This window comes from Xyrauchen texanus, chromosome 45 (genome assembly GCF_025860055.1).
Source record: "Xyrauchen texanus isolate HMW12.3.18 chromosome 45, RBS_HiC_50CHRs, whole genome shotgun sequence".
Classification (NCBI taxonomy): domain Eukaryota; kingdom Metazoa; phylum Chordata; class Actinopteri; order Cypriniformes; family Catostomidae; genus Xyrauchen; species Xyrauchen texanus.
The window spans coordinates 15,090,628-15,110,312 of record NC_068320.1 but is presented as its reverse complement, the minus strand read 5'-3'; the positions used below and the strand labels follow the sequence as shown (position 1 = coordinate 15,110,312).

At 37.3% G+C, this 19,685-nt stretch overlaps 1 protein-coding gene across 1 annotated transcript in view; it reads left to right on the top strand.

The window, feature by feature from the left end:
- Positions 1-954: 954 nt before the first annotated feature.
- The window catches only part of exoc4 (exocyst complex component 4), a 160,396-nt gene continuing 141,665 nt past the window's right edge, over positions 955-19,685 (top strand). Inside the window, exons 1-6 of the mRNA XM_052118956.1 lie at positions 955-1,050; positions 4,538-4,727; positions 9,890-10,084; positions 14,350-14,534; positions 16,120-16,220; positions 18,632-18,869. Coding sequence (XP_051974916.1) covers positions 971-1,050; positions 4,538-4,727; positions 9,890-10,084; positions 14,350-14,534; positions 16,120-16,220; positions 18,632-18,869 — 989 coding nt within the window. The 5' untranslated portion in view covers positions 955-970. The remainder of the gene's footprint in view (positions 1,051-4,537; positions 4,728-9,889; positions 10,085-14,349; positions 14,535-16,119; positions 16,221-18,631; positions 18,870-19,685) is intronic.

Genomic DNA, 19,685 nt, shown 5'->3' with positions numbered 1-19,685 from the left:
ATATATATATATATATATATATATATATATATATATATATATATATAATTTTTAAATATTTAAAGATAACTATGTATAATTATTTCATCATTATATTTTGAATTATTGTTATATGAGGGGCTTTCTCAGCAAATATTTGTATATGCGATAAAAATGCGGTTAAGCACGATTAATTAATCGGACACCATGTAATTAATTTGATTACAATTTTTAATCGATTGACAGCCCTAATATGTATACACACACACATACATATAATTAATACTACATTGTGGGGACCAAATTTATCCCCACGAGGGCAATGCTTGTTAAACATACCAAAGATTTTTTTTTTTAAATGTAAAAATACAAAAAGGGAGGGTTAGGTTTAGTGGAAGGGTTAGGTTAGGGTATAGAAGTGATGGTTAGATCTGTATAAAATCCATAAAATTAGTGGCTGTCTATGAGAGTTCCCACAATTATATAAACAAGTTTGTGTGTGTGTGTGTGTGTGTGTGTGTGTGTGTGTGTGTGTGTGTGTGTGTGTGTGTGTGTGTGTATGTACGTATGTGTGTGTATATGAATGTATGGTATTATTTTTATATTATCGTTTTATATTAATTAATAATAATAATAATAATAATAATAAAAATAAATGCAGTAATAAATTGTAAAATTTATAGTAAAATACGAAGCTCACATTACCAAAGTACAGTAGCCTAAATATTAAGAGATTTCTTCCAAAGTACAGAAAAGAGTATAATATTTGGTTAAAATACTAAAGTCAGTTTATTTTTCGAAGCTTATTGTTCATAATATGCCTAATACTTTCTATGATGCAAAATTAAACTTTACTCATACTGTAAAACGAATGTTTTACCAACAAGACTACATTTCCCTAAGAGAGGAACGATCAACTGAATAAGGCTTTTCATTGGCTGAAACCTGCCACAAGGTCACGTGACGTGTGCTTGGGCGTAGGAGCGGAAAGATGGCAGCTGACACAGGCAGATACAGGAGCGCTGTCTCCAAAAGCAAAGACCCCTCCGGTTTACTTATATCTGTAATAAGGTGAGCCCGATATTTTTTTGCAGTGTCCGTGCAGTCCTGCTTGCGTTCGTCTGCGTTAAATATGTTGCACTTTGTCCTGGTAGAGAAAATGACAGGAATGGCCTGTCGCTTAGCATTTTTGCTAACAAAACATCCTGTTATTCTTTCATGATTTGTTTACTCAAATAAGCTATTTCACTGCCTGTACATTTAAGGGTTTTCGTCACCTCGATTTTCTGGTTTTAATGTGTGAGGATTCCTTAATGACAGCGAGTCACACTTAGGGACAAATGTTGAATGGACAGTGTTAATGTATTGACAGGTCTGGGTGTCAAAAAAGTTGTCGCACTACCTAGTGAGCTACCTATATACAGTAGACAGCACAATTTGGGCATCATAGACGTGAACGTTCGATTTGACGCTCGTGACGCCCAAAAATGGTGTTTAGGTAGCCTTTGATGAATGTGCATTAGTTTGGTCGTATTAATATCAATACAATAAATGCCTTACTGCATATTAATAATAAATATAATCAGACCAAACGATTCTGACCACTGATTTCTTTTTTCACGGATTTTAATTCTTACTCAAATCTTTCTTTGGTTCCTGTTTACATTGTCATGACAGGTGGTGATGCCTGATAAAGCTCTAATGAACTTTTTATCCCAAATATGTCATTCTCAGAATCAAACAGTGGAGGGTGACCACATTCTGGTTTTCCAAAAAGAGGACACCTTTTTTTCTGCCTGTGTGGGTGGGGTGTGGGGGGTGTGTGTGGTGGAATAATAGGGTTCAGTACAACGTTACTATTAATGCAAGCTTTAATATAGTGAAAAATACACTCTTTTAGCATAACATAAATATGTATAAATAAATAAAAATTTCCTACATTCTTTTGAATGTCCATGTACTCAATGAAATATTTGATGCCTTGAGTGTACCTTCATTTACTATTACTATTATTTTGAATGGCAATGTAAAATGAAGCAATGTGATAACAATTTTACTTGGTCGCAAAAAAGTAGTCTGTTAATTTACCTGATGAACTTTCACCTTATGCTGACCCTTTATGCTTCTCAGAGCTTGTGTGTGCTGCTAAATCACTTGCACCTTTATTAGCAACTGGCACATAAGTGCCAGCTTTACTTGTCATACATTCTGCTTCCCACGGATCTCAACCTGGACGAAAGCATGGGAATTTTTTGTGCAAATCTTCTGTAAATTTGCACTTTCATTTGGGCATTGTTTCCACTCATCTGTCATTTGCTGCTACTGCCAAGCAACTGTTCGATTCCAAACTCAACAGCGCTTCACGCGTTCGTGGAGAGATTGACAGGCAGGAATTTGGCCAATAGTAGTGGCAAGCCTCTTCTAATCGACTAATTGTTGTGCGAGAAGGTGGGACTTACAAAGAGGTGTTAAAGCAATGCAAATATGGGTGGTGTGCACACACAATGAAGTATTAGACTAGATGCACATCATAATTCAACTAAAGCCGAATCTCTGATATTTTTGCATATTTAGAAATCACGTCCGGACGCTTTTTTTAAGGTCTGAAAAACAGGACATGTCCAGGAAAAAGAGAATGTATGGTCACCCTAAAACAGTGGCTTAGTTGCATAGATTAAGCATATTTTCTTCCATTGAGTGCAGTTGAGCTGATAAGCTGTCAGAGATCTTTCACAGATTTGACTAATCAGACATTTCCATTAGGTTGTCCTCGGGCCCATTCAGTGAGGTCATAAAAGAGCGAGTCTACTTTCAGAAACCATATCCGCATGATCTGTTCTTGACTGCCAGCTCGAAAGGACTTTTCCCAATTGAATACTGGCTCTCGCTACCCTCTGGCTCATTTGCTCACTTTCTCCTACCCTCTGAGCTCTGTGATGACTGTAATGAGCTCTATCGGGAGATTATGCTCTGCCTCCCGTTACCATGTGATTTAAAGCCATACCGCAGTGGAAATGAGTCAGGACAGGGTTTGAGAGCTGAGCTGTGCTGTCTGGCAATGTGCCTTCTGGGACACTTGTTGGATTGGCACCAGCCCCAGTGGTTATCTCGGAGTGGGTGGGCATCTGATGATGGATTATAAAATTGTGTTGCAATGGCCAAAATCCATCTACATGTCTTAGTGTTTGCAATTTAATAATGACTGGATAAGTTCAGATTAGAATCTGCCTTTTCTGTTTCATTCATGCTGAAAGCTGATTTATAGAAGCTTTAAGTGTAAGTCAATCAAGTGTGATTTTCTGGTGTCAGAAACAGCAAGAAAAACAATTCAAAAGAATTGCTATTCATAACAATTAAACCCATCCATCATAAATCAGAATGAAGAATTACTGCCCTCTCTATCATATATAACATATAAATATGTACACCCCTCCATCATATACATATAACTCCATTGCATGTTGAAGTTAAGACACCCTATTCATTATATATAACATTGCATCACCTGGCAACAAGACTAGTCTTGTCATGTATAGAGCCCAACCGATATGGGATTTTTGAGACCGATACCGATTTTAGAGGGGGGAAATTCACAGATCTGGTGATTAGTTCATTTTTGAGCTGGAATGAAAACAGATTTTTTTTCTATGTGGATTGTTCACCGATTTTGCACCGATATGACTATGCTCAGAAGGCTGCTTTCGTAACATATTTGAATATTTTGACATTATTATTATTATACAAATTATTATTGTCAACAAATTCTAGAAATGAACACTGAGAAAATAAAGAATAAATAGAAATACAATAAATAGCTAAATAAACATCAGTGCTGTTTAGTATCAGTCAAATGCTGACTATATTAATACTGCCAGTCAATTAAGGTCAGGTTGTAAAACAAGAAGCATTTACACCTGCCTAGTCAATAGATAAACAGTGGCAGCTGTTTATTCTGCTATACAAGTTCAGGGGAAAATTTCAACGGTGGAAAACCAGACTTTTAAATATTACATTTTATAAATGCAATGACTGGAATTGTTCGATTGAAGGGGTACCAAACTGCGAATCCAGAATAAAACAGTTTGGTGATTACATGTTTACACATTAGCTTCCACTCAGCTGACAAGCAATGAAAGAAGCTATGTGGTTAGTTAGTTAGCTATAAGCTATAAGAGAGTAAAGATATACCAGCATTGTGTCTCACCAACTTGGTTACAACGTAACGTGAAATCAACACTCAAGAGACATAATCCACCACCGCACTTTTGTCCACTGCACTGCAAAAAGATGCTCTGATGTTTACCTTTCAATCTGCTACATTACTGACTGCACTGACAAACTATAGCTGGCTAACAGCAAACAGACATGAGTGACATGGTTGTCAGGGACAGGGTTAACGTTATATTAGTTATATTGACGAGGGAGTTATTGTTTATGAACTTTCCAATATGCTTTTCACAAACTAGTTAGCAACTTACGGAGAAGAATAGTTTGGTGCAACTGGTTTGAAAGCCAGCAGAATAGTTTGGTGATCATATGGTTTTGATATTTTGTATAGGACGCTGTCCAGCAGTGATGATGTGCAAGACAGAGAGACGGAAAAGGGTCGACTGGAGGAGGCATACGAGAAGTGTGACCATGATCTGGATGAGCTGATCGTTCAGCACTACACAGAGCTCACCACAGCCATTCGTACCTACCAGAGCATCACGGAGAGAATCACAAGCTCTCGCAACAAGATTAAACAGGTGTGTGGGACATTCAAGACTATAATTAAATATTCACTTTTGGGGGGAACGAATGTATTATTTTGAGAATATGCCATTGGAAAACTGTACTGTAGTGGGTCTTCGGGGAAGATATTTAAAAGACAAAATTTACTCTGACAATATTTTGATATTTCTAACTATTTTAATAAACAATAACTAATGATCCGATAAGCATTATATAAAGCTGAAGTATATAACTTTTTCAGGGGTAAAATACCTTCTTTTATATTACCTTAATCTTATTTAGCTTTAAAGGAATATTCAGGGTTCAATACAAGTTAAGCTCAATCAACAGCATTTGTGGCATAATGTTAAAAAAATAAAAAAATATATATATTGTGAATCGTCCCTCCTTTTCTTGAAAAAGATTTTATCACACTGAAATCATGTTAACATGCATTTTGTTTATGTCTTGTGACTATACTTTTGAAACAGTGAGTATTTTAATGTTCAAAAATTGGTCCCATTCACTTCCATTGTAAGTGCCTCACTGGAACCCAGATTTTTGCTTTTTTTTTTTAAGAAAAAGGGGGGCAAGTCAATAAAACTTATTTGTACATTGCCAATACATTATTAGACACTTTACATACATATATAAAACAAATTGAATGCTGAAGTTTAATTTGTTATAGTTTAAAATCTCAAAACTATTATTTCCTCTGGCTACTGTTCAGTCTCTATCATGCATTGCCTGGGTTTCTCTCACATTGTTTCACTTTTGACACTTTTGGTTAAGATGACAGTGAGAGATTTATTTTGTGCAATGCAAAGAGATACAACACTGCAGCTTGCCTGTATCTCTCCAACGCTTGGTTCACCATTTGCAATTCTCCACACAGTAAATCCACTCCTGTGCTTATTATGCCTGGGATATACGTTGTGCAAAATGTATAAGCATGCACTTCTCCACACCATCGGTTTCTGTGCTAGGATGTGCGGCTGAGTCGAAGGTGTACCTCTTGGGAATTTATACACAGATGAGCCCAACCATTATGACCACCTGCCTAATATGCTGTTGGTCCTCCGTGTGTTGCCAAAACAGCACTGATCCGCCAAGGCATGGACTCTACAAGACCCCTAAAGTCCTGTAAGTTGTGAGGTGGCGCTGCAGTGGATCGGACTTGTTGGTCCAGCACATCCCACAGATGCTCAATCAGATTGAGATCTGGGGAATTTGGAGGCCAAGGCAACACATTGAACTCTTCATTATGTTCCTCAAACCATTCCCGAACAACATGTGCAGCATGTGCATATCCTGCTGAAAGAGGCCACTGCCATCTAGGAATACCATTGCCATGAAGGGGTTTACCTGGTGTGCAACGATATTTAGGTAGGTGGCACATATCAAATTGATGCCAACGTGAATGGCCGGACTCAGGGTTTCTCAGCAGAACATTGCCAAGAGCATCACACTCCTTCCACTGGCTTGTCGTCTTACCACAGTGCATCCTGGTGCCATCGCTTCCCCAAGTAAATGGTGCACATGTACGCGGCCATCCACGTGATTTTAAAGAAAACGGGACTCATCAGAGCAGGCGACCTTCCTCCATTTCTCCAAGGTCTGAGAACAAGTTAGAAGAGAGGGGTGGTTTGGTCACAAATGGCCGGTGTTTATCAGTCATATATTAGATTGATTTTGTTCGTCTTTCCTTTAAAACGTATATCTTGACTCAGAATATTAGCCTACCAGTTCTCCATTATACGTGTTGGTACTTGGTGTGCATTTGAACCACGGTTCATCTGATTCTGAAGTCTTTTGACGCATCTGAAGTATCTGGTTTTGCAGCATAAAAATAGACAGGTGGAGTCACAACCTCTGCTAATGCACCTGTATGGCTCTGTAGTGGATATGGCTGAGAGCAGGTGCGTTTTTACTCGCAGACTGGTTCAAGCAGACTTAATTGGGCATCGCACGAGAACCAGTGAAGCATGGTGTGAGACGTGGAAACCATTTGAATTCGGCACAGAATTCTACATCACCAGACTTGAATCTGCAACAGTAACACTAACTGTACTTTAGGCAGAGATTCATAATAAATATTATCATATCACTACTTCAGCTCTATTAAATTTGTCATAGGTTACATTATGGGTGTGAGAAAATATCATTCATCTTTGTTACAACTTGTAAATGTTTACATTTTGCATTTATTGGTTTTAAATGTGTTTAGGCCTATGGGCTATAATTACAAAAAATGCTATTGTTTGTTTTATAGAATTCATGTTACTTCTGACCATGGTATTGAAAATCCATATTCCATGTGCTTACTGTGATCTTGTTACAAATAACACAGTTAAAAAAACAAACAAAAAAAACTATGGTAAAATTGTATAAAGCAAATACAAAATACATGATAAAAAAATTATAAAATACGTAAATCCTAAAAAAAATTAAAAATAAATAAATAAAAAGTAAATATAATTGGTTTTGTTTGCCTTCAGAATTTCCAAGAGATTTGAACCAATAAAAACCTGATGAAAGCAGTCCCAATTCAGTCACACTGTCAGAAATATTTACAATTATTTAGCCACATACATTTGTTGTTTACTTTTATAGATAACCTCACTGTTGTTAATACCAGAAAATGTACATCTGCATCTAACTCTAAATCAATGCCGTACTGTAGAATGAGCATTTCAGTGGGACAAAATATGCAATATGACTGGGCAATTAACCTATTTCTGAAATATAATATTAATATAACTTTTATTATTATTTTCTGTCTTCACATTTTCATCATTTAGGTCCCAGATATTGCCCTCATGTGCTTGAATTCAAGAAATGCAAGGTTTGGTCTCACATTAATAGCGTGAAAGCCTGCTGAATTTATTAACACAATTGTAAAATGATTAAACTGTAAGTAGCTAATTCAGTAAATAACAAAAAATATTGAGTTTTATGTTTTTTTTTTTTTTTTATTGATTACACAAAGTCTCAGCTTTCAGATTATGTCACATAATTTGGTATGGAGGTGGAACGTGCCGACGTGAGTTCAGGTAAAGATGTAGGGGGTTGTTCATCCAAAAAAGGTTGAGAACCACTGTATGAAATTAAAAGAAAATTGGAGATCGGTATCGGATGTTAAAATCCTGATTAGAGAATCCCTAAAATTCAAGTTGACTGTGTTTCAAAAACTAAGGATGATGATTAGTGGGCTGAGACCCTATCACAAAATGGACAAAAACAGGTACACAGTGGATGTTTACAATTCACAGTACAATTTGAATATGAAGAAGACAGTGTTTTTTTCTTTGTTTCACTGTTTATATATTTATTTGTTTGTGGGTGAATTGAAAAAAGACTCAAGTGTGAAAACCCCAGTAGCCTATTGGCAGTTGAATATGTGAAAAAAAAAAAAAAGAAAAAAAAGTGGATGTCATAATTGCAGTTCAAGTCGCAATCGCTATATTTTTCAAAATAATCACAATATGACTTTTTGTCCAAATCGTGCAGCCCTGTCTCGGACTACTGTCAGCAGGTACTCACCAATGCTGACCGGGAGCACCCCACAAGCCTTGCCTTTTCAGAGAAGCTCCGACCCAGTTGTCTGGCCAGTACAATTTGGCCCTTGTCAAAGTCGTTCAGGTCTTTACTCCTGCCCATTTCTCCTTCATTCAACATATTGACTATGAGAACTGATTGTTCGCTTACCATCTAATCTACCCAGACCTTGACATGTGGCCTTGTAAGGAGATGATCGTCATTATTCACCTGTGAGTGTTCATAATGTTTTGGCTCATCAGTGTATATGCCAATTTAAGTTGGGAAGAAAATTGTTACATTTTAGGAAGTTAATTTATTTTATTTAACGCATTAAACAATCGACTATAAATCACAGAAATGAATGTGTTAAATTTTCCAGTCCTAGTAATTCATGTTAGCGTTTAATGAAAGTTATGCAAATTAAATACGTTATAATATATTAATAAAGCATTTATTAACATTTATTTTTATTTTGTGGGTCCCGGGGTTGGCTGAGTGTCTGGTTTGGGGGTCTGTATATCTGTCTGTAAAGATTGAAATCCCATACTAGATAACTATTCAATGGCAAAGTGTAAGTGAAAATTTGAGTCAAACTGCTACTAATTATGCAGAAATACTTCTTGATGTTATCAGTTTGTTTGTTTATGGATAATTGAAATCCTCACTGCACAGGATTTTATTTCTGGTGACAATAACAGAGATGAAATGCAACTGTTGCTTTACTTTGTGCCCACATATTTCTGTGATATCAGACACAGACACACAAACTTGTATGATGCTGGCACTTATAATGTTTTGATTTGAAATGATTTATGAGACATAATTAGAGGGAAAATGACATGCTGTAAACAAAACCTTGCATTAGAAGTTTGATTCAAAAACGAGAATGAAAACCAAATAAACAGTTATAACTTAAACTCATAAATGTTTTTGTTATTTTTTGTTTGTCTTATATATGCAGTCTGATGGGCTGTCCTTTATTGATGGAGTTGTTATGTAAAACACACACACACACTTACTCAAACCTAGTTCAGAGTAAATAGAGAATAGCTGCTCTGTTGGTATGCTGCTTGATGAGGAGTGCCCAGGGACCTCCAATCACTTGTCTTTAAAGTCTCATTATTATTTGAAGACACAGGTGACTGAGTTTGTTCATTGCACTCTTAAAAGGTGTGTTTGAGTCAAGGACACAGACAGAGTTTGCCAGTGTCTCTCAATTTACATGCATGTAAGAAAATAGAACAGATATAAACTAAATAATGCAAATGAAACACTGTTCATTAATTCATTAAGTTTGTTTACCCAGCATTGAGATTTGTAAATGTTTTGTAAACTCCTCTCGGAACATTAAAAATGCACAAATTACCCCCCAAATGCTTCAAAACATGGTGAGGTGTCATAAAAGATACATTAAGAATCACTAGTAATCGTATCAGTCTTCAATGTCTGAAATAATGACCGTGTAAATTAGGTACTATGTGCACACTATGATATGACTTTAATCTACAGCGAAATGTTTGCTTCTCGTCTTCTCCCCTGTTGCCTACATGCATTAAAATAATTATGCAAAGATTTAAGAGCTGTGAAGCTATGAACCTTGTTCACTGATGCTTGTTTTCCTCTTCCTAACATCGTGTGTGGGCTGCTCTTCACTCAGGTTAAAGAGAACCTGTTGTCCTGTAAGATGCTCCTCCACTGTAAACGGGATGAGCTGAGGAAGCTCTGGATCGAGGGAGTAGAGCACAAACATGTTCTTAGCCTGCTGGATGAGATCGAGAACATCAAACAGGTGCCTCAGAAGCTTGAGGCGTCCATGGCCAGCAAGCACTATCTGTATGCCACCGATATGCTGGTAAGTGTGTGTTCGTGGTTGAATGATTGGATGTGTTGATATGTGGGATTTTATTACATATGGAGAAATAATTTAACCAGTTATGTGGTTTAGACCACTACACCTCCACCACCTCATAAGGTCATGGTATTAAATGTTGTTTGAGGGATTGTTTTCCCATTTCATTTAAGTGGGGTGACCAGACGTCCCGTTTTGAAGAGGTGTGTCCCGGTGTCCCGACAATTCTCTAAACATTGTAATTACATTCTGGTTTCAGCTGGTAGGCTCACTGATTTTATTTTACTTGCATTTGATGTACTAATTTTCCTTCTCACTATTGTCTTTGGTATAAAGAGATAAGATGCAATTTATTATTTAACAATGAGCTAAAAGAATCCGATCCATTTCTTCGTGCAGCACATGGATATGTATGCAGGTATTTTTCTGTAATGTTCATTTCCCCACGAGCACGGAGGTAAATCAGACAATGTCACATTTAGACAGCTACACTGCACTTTTTACATAGTACAAGCACTCATATGTTCAGATATGGGGGTTGTATTTTGAATTTTTATTTCATAATTACACATGCAATATGACATCATATGGATAGGATAGGCTACATGGAATTTGTACATTTAAAAAAAGCTAAAATGTGGTTAAATCGTGAAAAAACGAAATCTAAAATAAAATATAAATTTTCACAAACAATATAGTGTATACAGTTTAGTGCAGAAGTTTGCATAACCCTTTTGTTTTTATAAGTTTCCACACCTCTTTCAAAATGTATACAAATAGTCTTTTTTTATGTACTACTGCCCTTCAAAAGCTACATAAAACAAAATATACTCTTATTTACACAAATCATCCTGTTCAAAAGTTTGCACACCTTGGTTCTTCTTATGTTGCCTTCTTGAGCATCATTAATTGTTTGCAATTGTTGCCCACACACACACACACACACACACACATTGATTCCTTACATTTTCTTTAGTTGGTCTTAAAAAGGTCTTAAATTTAGCTTCATAAAACTTGTAGAACCCCTAAATTAGAAATGTAAACACAGACTCTTAGGTTATCTATACACTGACCCTGGTGGCAAACATTGTAGCTGATGCAACCCTCATTTGCATGAATGAATACTTGACTTGCATGACCCCTTCTCTCTCTGTCAAACGCGATGCACCAAGTGCGCAGTGATGGCCCTCAAGAGTGATATCACCAGACCATTAGCTTCCCTCTAATTTTCATTCAGTGCCGTTTTGATTTATTAAATATAAACAAGCAGTATCCACTGTAGGATTGTTCAGCAGTAAGAGAGAAGAGTGAAGGAAGTGGACAGATAGAGCCTGGAAATGCGAGGTAAAAGCAGAGAAATGAAGGAAGAGAGAGAGAGAGCGCAAGAGATTTAAAGAAGGACGGAAGGAAGAAGGGAAAGGTTGAATAGAAGACAAAGGCTCTGGGACATGTGAGCTCGGTCAGGTGAATGAAATTAGGAAATTGAACTTATCAACCACACGACTGCTTCAGATTCAGTTTCAAATGCAGCAAGCATGGCCGAGGACAGCATTAATGCGTGTGTGCCATTCTGTCATTTTGTGTCCACTGATAAGCTCCGTCTCACGCCTCACTCAACCAGTGGCCACATACTTCATTATGCGCTCTGCAGGAGACGCACATGCACTCAGCAATATAAATATTCAGTACCACTGCAGTCTACCATGCTGCATTTTCCCTCTTTTAATACCTTGATTGTAGGACAGTTGTTATTGTGCTCTGTCTCTGTGGTTTTTGATGAACAGGTGGTGCAGATGCTATTATGTGATCCTGTAGAGCAGCTAATCGTGGATGGTTTTTAACAATGGATATGTCTGGAACAGTTCTGTTATTCAGCAACTAGCAATGAACAAGCTGTGTTGGGATTTATAGATAGGGTGTGTCTCAACCAGCTCCCTAGTTCTGTAGTCAGGTCACTGACCAGGGAGTCGGCCATTTGTAGGGCTGTCCAAAAGTGCAAAATCTTTCCAGTGCACTAAAATGTTTACTCCTTAAAAATGTGAAGAATGCACTCTAAAAATCAGGGCGCATTGTTGCTCATTATGTTTCCTTAATAATGACACTGTACATTTTTATATCTACAATGGAAACGAAGGATAGTGTCATTTATACAGCAATGATGCTGATTAATATTTGCTGCATTTAAAAGTGCAAGTAATCGTCTCACATAATTAAGACACCCATAGCTTAGCCCTAGCATGCAGAGCAACTGTTACCATTGGGCCAAAGTAGAAGAACCGATACTCTGTTAAGCCAATAAGCTATTATTTAAATCCCATTGTCATTCATGTACAGTGGGGTCCAAACGTCTAAAACCACTAGGGAAAATTATACTATTTTGAATGTCTCTGATAATAAATGATTGAATAATTTTTTTTTATTTACAAATTATATTATAAGCTTATCAATCTAAGTGAAAATGTAATAATAACAGCATGCACTTCAGCTGGCATGGACTCTACAAGTTCCTGATGTTATCAAGCATGATATGAGAATTTGTCAAAGAGCATCTTGTGTTTGTTAATAAAAGAAAGAAAATCTGATCTTTTTGAACAAGCATGTACATGGTAGGGATATGCCAGGGTGGTTAACTAGTTGTCCAACAACTGACTAGTCGATTTGTGTGGTCAACTATTAAATATTTTTAGTCTGGTGGTTCAAATGAACATTCCAGGTTCAATACAAGTTAAGCTCAATCGACAGCGTTTGTGACAATATTGATTACCACAAAAAATATATTTTGACTTGCTCCTTTTCTATAAAAACAAAACAAAAATCTGGGCTACAGTGAGGCACTTACAAAGGAAGTGAATTGGGCCAATCCTCAAAAATTTTAAATACAAACGTTTTAAAAAGTGTAGGCACAAGACAAAAAAAAAATATGTGTGTTAACGATTTTAGTGTGAAAAAAATTGCTTCTCGTTTCTGTGTACATTTATAGCCAATTTTACAATTTTGTTGCCATGATGATGTAATATCAGCAAACCTTAAAATGACTGTTAAAAAAATCTATTTACATATAACTATTCAGCTCAAATAATACACACGTTTTTACAGAAGAATTCATGCAAGTGCTTTTATAAAATCATAAGCATCACATTTCTGCCTTTAATTTCTCCAAAGTTTGGACACATTCACTTCCATTGTAAGTGCCTCACAGTAACCCAGATTTTTGCTTTTTTAAAGTAAAGGAGGAACGAGTCAAAATATTTTTTTGTGATAATACACATTATTCGACAAATGCTGTCAATTGAGCTTAACTTGAATTGAAACCGGAATATTCCTTTAAATGGGAGACACATTTCCAAAATGAATTAGACTAAGAGATGCAGCTTCTTGGAAAGTGTTTTTGCATGATGATAGCTTGCTTTACTTAAAAGTAAAAAAAACAGTCAGCATGATTACCTGAAGTTTAAATAATTTTTTGCTCTAGGTTTAGTCCCTTTATGTGCTGCTGTAACGGTAATCAAAGTGCCGAATCAACAATACATTTCAAGACAATCACTGTTGAATTTTAAGTCCTCTTCTTTGAGTAATACTCCTGTATTTGTGAGGTGTTGTGGAGAGTATTTTGCTGATTCTGTCTGACACTGCTTAAATAAATAGTTGCTGTAAAGAAGGTTTAAACTGCTTGAAGTTGTAAACTACAGTAGACTACCTGCAAGATTATCTTGCATTTCTGTGCTTTTGAATGTGCAGTGAGGATAACACCGAAGCACTCCAGTTACATTAAAGCACGTCATTTTGCATTCAGGATGTGCATAAGCTGTTTCATGCCACTCTGTACTCCAATATCTGTACTTCCTTATTTCTTACTTTACAATGTGATGTTACAGTTTTTTAGCCTATTTATTTGATGAATATCCATTCGTTACCATGTTGAAGTGTTGCACTTAGCATCTATATGTCCCTCTGAAATGTGTCTGATTTTGGTCACGTGAACATAACCAAGCCTAATTATACATTATCCTTAACACCAACTAGTTGACTAGTCGTTCAAACAACCGACTGACTGGTCGATTTTGAATATTTGTAGTTTTGCACAACCCTAGTACATGGTCAATAGCACAAAAATTCTTATTTGATTAGTTACCTAGTAATGGTGCAGAATCTTAAATATTTCTTTAATTTTGCTTCATAACATTTCTTAGTTAATTTTTTCCCAAAACGTTGTTTATTTTCAGGTTGTATTTAGATTATAAACTTCATGTGTGCTGTTGTGTTTGCAGGTGTCAGCAGTGGATTCTTTGGAAGGACCTTTGCTACAGGTGGAGGGTCTCGGTGACTTGCGGTTGGAACTCCACAGCAAAAAGCTCAACATCCACCTAGTGCTGATTGACGAGCTCCACCGCCACCTCTACATCAAGTCCACCAGCCGCGTAGGTCACCGTGGCAAAGACAAGGAGAAGGGACGGTGAGTTAAGGCTCTTGGTAGTAAAAAGTATTTTTTGATTTTGAGCCTGTTTGAATTACTCGTTTAAGCGTGATATACACGTAAAGTGCTCAAAAGTGCAAAAGTATTCAATTTAAGGGTGGTCAAAGTCTATCCAGGAAGGAAACGTGAACCGTGTCAAATAAAAGATATGTTGACCTATAAGCTTAGTATTTTGATAACACATGAATGAATGAATAATACAGAAAAAACTTTGATCAAAAGTTGATGAAGCTTTTGATTCAGGTTATGCCGAGAAACTCAGTTACATTCAGAGCAGCAAAGTCATTTCTCAGCTTTAGATTAATTTACCTTTGCAGGTTGCTGGTGGCAAGGCACACTGCTCATCTAATTTACTGTGTGTGTACCTTTTAAAGAGAAAGACGTGCTCTATGAAACCAAACATCCCATGAGTCATTGCTGAGTGATCATTAATAAAGGTGTGGAATATGCCAGACTGAATAACTGATCAGACTAATTAAGAATCCAGGCTAGAATATGGGCACGAGCTGGTGTAAACCCTGGCTAGTTTTACATTCTGAATAAACTTTAATTAGTCATAGAATGACTCAAAGAATGCGTGTCAAGCTTCTACTTTAAAGTATTTTTCTTCTTGCTTGTTGTGTCTCACCATAGCTCTGGTTCACATATTTAATAGCTAGGTTTTCTAACAGGGTGATTACAATATTAATTCTTTATTGAAGGCTTCATTCACTGGGGTCCTAAATCATTATCTTGTTGGTAAACAAAGCCTCTCTGGCCCTGTTGCATCTTTCCCTCCAGAGTCATATAATTAGCTGATTTGCAACTCTTCTCTTCCTGCCCCCGCACAGGGCCTGGCCACTCTGGTGCTGTTGCGGCGTACGGCATTGATAAGTCATTCACACCCTCGCCGATGAGCACGAGAGGAATGATAATAGGTTTTTGCTTTTCTCGATGGTGACACGGCCACCCACGCGTGCACTGTCGCCGGGGGATTGCTGACCCCCCTCCATAAGCGTGTTGCGCAAACTGCAGCGGCTGGCTCTGCAATGCTAATTCTCCTAGATTAGACTAGGCGCAGCGGTGAGCGCATTAAGCTAATGCAGGTTGGTGACCCTGCAGGGCTGAAGTGTGGAGTTGTTTGTATTAGTGTTTTTGATCTCAGAATTGTGCGTGCGTGTTGTTCGCTCTTGCACGGCTCTGTTTACGGTCATGTAATTATAGCGCAAAGCTTTCATGAGGAGAAGTGATTTATTAGTCGGGGTCATAACGCGACTGCAATTTTCTGTCTTTTCAGAAGCTTCCTAAAGTGGCAGGATTTGTATTCATTTCCTTTGTTGTGTGTTTCATCACCTGCCTTGTTTGATTCTTCATGTTCAGATCGCCTTAATGGCAATATTTTGGGGGGGACATTCTCTCTATTTCTAATAAAACTTTCATGAAAGCTTTTTGTGGTTCGTTGGGTAATCAAAATAGTGAATTAAATTTTTTTTTTATACATTGGCTGCTGTTAAGTAAGCTTCTGTCACTATGACAATGGTTACTAGTGATACAGATAGTAACAGTACCTGCATTCTTTTTTCAGGTCTGCTTCGAAGGACACATCTGTTTTGGATGTCAGTGGTTTGTCAACCCCACGCAAGCTTACAGAAGCCTCACAGTTCAGCACCCCTGGAACTACCAGCAGTAAGAAACACTAAAACAGACAAAATGATGAGTAGAGAAAGTTGAATAACAAGTTCAAATAACTTGTTACAGGAAGGAAAGTCTAGAAAAATAAATGACCAAACTATTAAATTGAGAATGCAACCAAATGGAAGAGAAAGTGACCGTTAGCCAGTGAAAGAGTGGATTAGAGTGCTTACTTTAGCAGAGAGGTAGAGTGAATTTGAAATTAATATACTGTCATCCTCAACTCATAATGTGAATGATGGAATCCTCTCTGATGTACTGAATGGAACAATACTGTCACAGTCAAGACTCCAAACTGTTGCTGTCTGCATGTTAAGCAGTTGCAACTGTTGATTTAGTCCTATATACATAGACACACACATATACTGCTCTTGTCCTCTTATGCATACACATACACAATCACTATTATATGCACACACACACACACACAATTCTTCTGACATGCCAGTATTCACACACCTTTTTAACTATACACATTTACTTGCACACACCGCATTTAAAAAAAGACGTGCATTCGCACATACACACACACACCCAGGTTTCATAATCTCAGTACATCATGTTTCAATAAGCATAATAACCAGTGCAGACGAGATGCTCTCTCACGTTATTAATCATGCAGAACTGTCAGCACAGCGGGGGTGCGGGCCTTGTTATCCGTGCTCTCCTGTGTGGGGCTGACTCTGCCATGGAGCTCTGAGACTGTTATCAGACCCACCAACCCACCCACAGCTGTCTGTTTTAGAGTCATGCGCTCAAAACTAGTACAATTACAATACATAAGTAAAGCGGCCAAGTTTACAGAGTTTTGAGTCTTATCTATTTGTCTATCTATCTTTCTGTCTGTCTGTCTGTCTATCTGTCTGTCCGTCTGTTTATCAATCTTTTTGTTGACATCCATCCATCCATCCATCCATCTTTATTCTCCCCAATTTGGAATGCCCAAATCTGGGTGGCGGAGTATGAATCTCAGTTGCCTCCACATCTAAGACCATCAATCCACCCATCTCATCACGTGACTTGTAGAGCCTGTTACCGCAGAGACGTAGCACGTGTGGAGGCCCATGCTCTGCGACATCCACACACAACTTACCACGCACCCCACCGAGAGCGAGAACCAGACATTATAGCGATATTGAGGAGGTTACCCCATGTTACTGTACACTCACTAGCAACCGGGCCAATTTTTTTGCTTAGGAGACCTGGCTGGAGTCACATAACCCCCCCACACACACACACACACACACTTAAGATTATAACTCTCTTTTTAATTGTTCCAATTTCCAATCTAAAGCAGGTGCATCTCTCCCTATTTCACACTCTGGGTCAAACTAATTGTTGTGCTGTGTGGAGTTTTCCCCACATTACGCAAAATGCTTGCAATTACTGCTTTCGCAGTGCTTTATGTGTGATGGGTGACGCCATCAGACGGCATTTCCCCTGCTGCTGAAGACACTTTCCTTTTGTCGCCTATTTTGTTTAATGGCCTTTTTTGCACATCATTTGTCGGGGGTAATTGTAGTAATTATTTAGCGAGCTGCAGTTGAGGGGAAAATAAAGACAAACCTGAGCACATTAACTTACAATAAACATTAAGACCGTTTTAAACAGCCATTGGATTTGAGCGATATTGCACTTAAAATTAGCACTTCACTGTACTATCACTCTATTTAGCAGGTAAATACTGTGTTTAAAAAGTATTTAAAAAGGTGTGTGCTTATGCCATGATGAAAAGAGAAGCAGAGAGAGAATAAAGGTAGGGAAATAATAATGGAAGACTGGGATTGAAAAATGGTGAAGGATAACTACAACGATTTCTAAAAACATTCTTTGAAATACTAATGCAGGGAATGTTGTTTCAAACAAGTGATTTTGTATTTAAGGAACACATCTGTAAACCTTTTTCTAATGCAGTTTGCTTGTTAGACAGTTTAATTTATTGTATTATTACATAGTAATAAAACACAAATTACTGTGTAACAAGCACTCACACAATTTATATCATGTTCTCAACACATTTTCTTTTATAACTGTAAAAGCTTTAAGTAGTACTATGTAATAACATCCATGAATAACTTTGCATTTTATTATGTAATGCTTAATAGATAATTAGTTACATTTAAATAGTTAGAAATGTTCTTGGAACTTTTTTTTACATTTATATATTTTATTTTATACACATTAAATATTTGAACGTACATTTAATTAATGATATGTTCAGCATTATGCAATATATAATGATATGATTAAACCAAATGTTAACATGGTGACTGCTCTGTTTAAAGTGATGCTTTTAACTGCATATATGTACTTATGAAGCTGTTCCATAAACCATTCAACCCCTTCATGATGCCATAATTATATACTGTTGTGGTGTTACTCATTTAGCGTGTATGTTTTTGCAGTGCGTGAGCTACAAGAAACGAGAGAAGACTTAGATGTGGACCCAGAAGAGAATAGTGCTGAGTTCATGGGGATCTTGATCAAAGCTCTGGCCAAACTCAGGAAGATCCCTGAGACCATTAAAGCCATCATGGAACGTCTAGAGCCTGAGCTGAAGCAGATCCTCAAAAGATCCACCACTCAGATTGCTGACCATGCCTACCAGAGAGGAGAGAACCTGGCACAGGACAACCAACCCAGGTAAAAACTGATATGGAGAGATGAGGGCTTATAGCATCAATTAAAATTTGCCATCTGCAATGAATATTCATTGTCCTCCCTTATGGCTGCTTTATAAAGACGCTTCTAAAATGTAATACAGTGCCTGAAATTTGCCGTGGGATCGCTTGTATAGCACACAATGTAATAATTCCTGCAAGTTCTATGTTCATAATGCGTGAAATTTCCACACACTTTTATTCACTTTTCAGTGTAGCTGATAATTATAAAACCAATAGATACAGATGAACAAACAAAATCAATAAACTTGTTTTTGTATCAAACTCAGTAAATCTGCTCTGTCTCTCCCTCTCTTTCAAGAGCAGCTGTCAACAGCGTGTTGAGTGCTTGTTGAGTTTAGTGTGCGATGCGATAAATCTATCACTTCTGTTTATAATTAACAAAACTGTAAAATTCCAAGCACATGACGTTGGAATGATCTATAGTTTTGACACAGCACATTTGACAAGGAAATTAGAAATAGCAAACATGCTTTGTGTACCAGCTGCATGGTGAAGAGAGACACTTAAACACATGTTACATCTCTCATCTCTCTAGTGTTCTATACAGGGTTGGAAATTAACGGGGGCTCTGGGCAAAAATGCCTCCTAAATTCTAAATACATTTTTATTATTTGATTTATAATTCATTTGAATTTTCCCTGAACTTTATTTGTTTCGTGCTGTCCGTTGTGCAGAGTCAGTGGTGGATGCTCCTGCCATAAACGTGCACAGATGGGCACTCCGCTTGTCACACTCCCCATCAGTTCAGTGTTGTGCTCGCCCTAAATTACGTGAC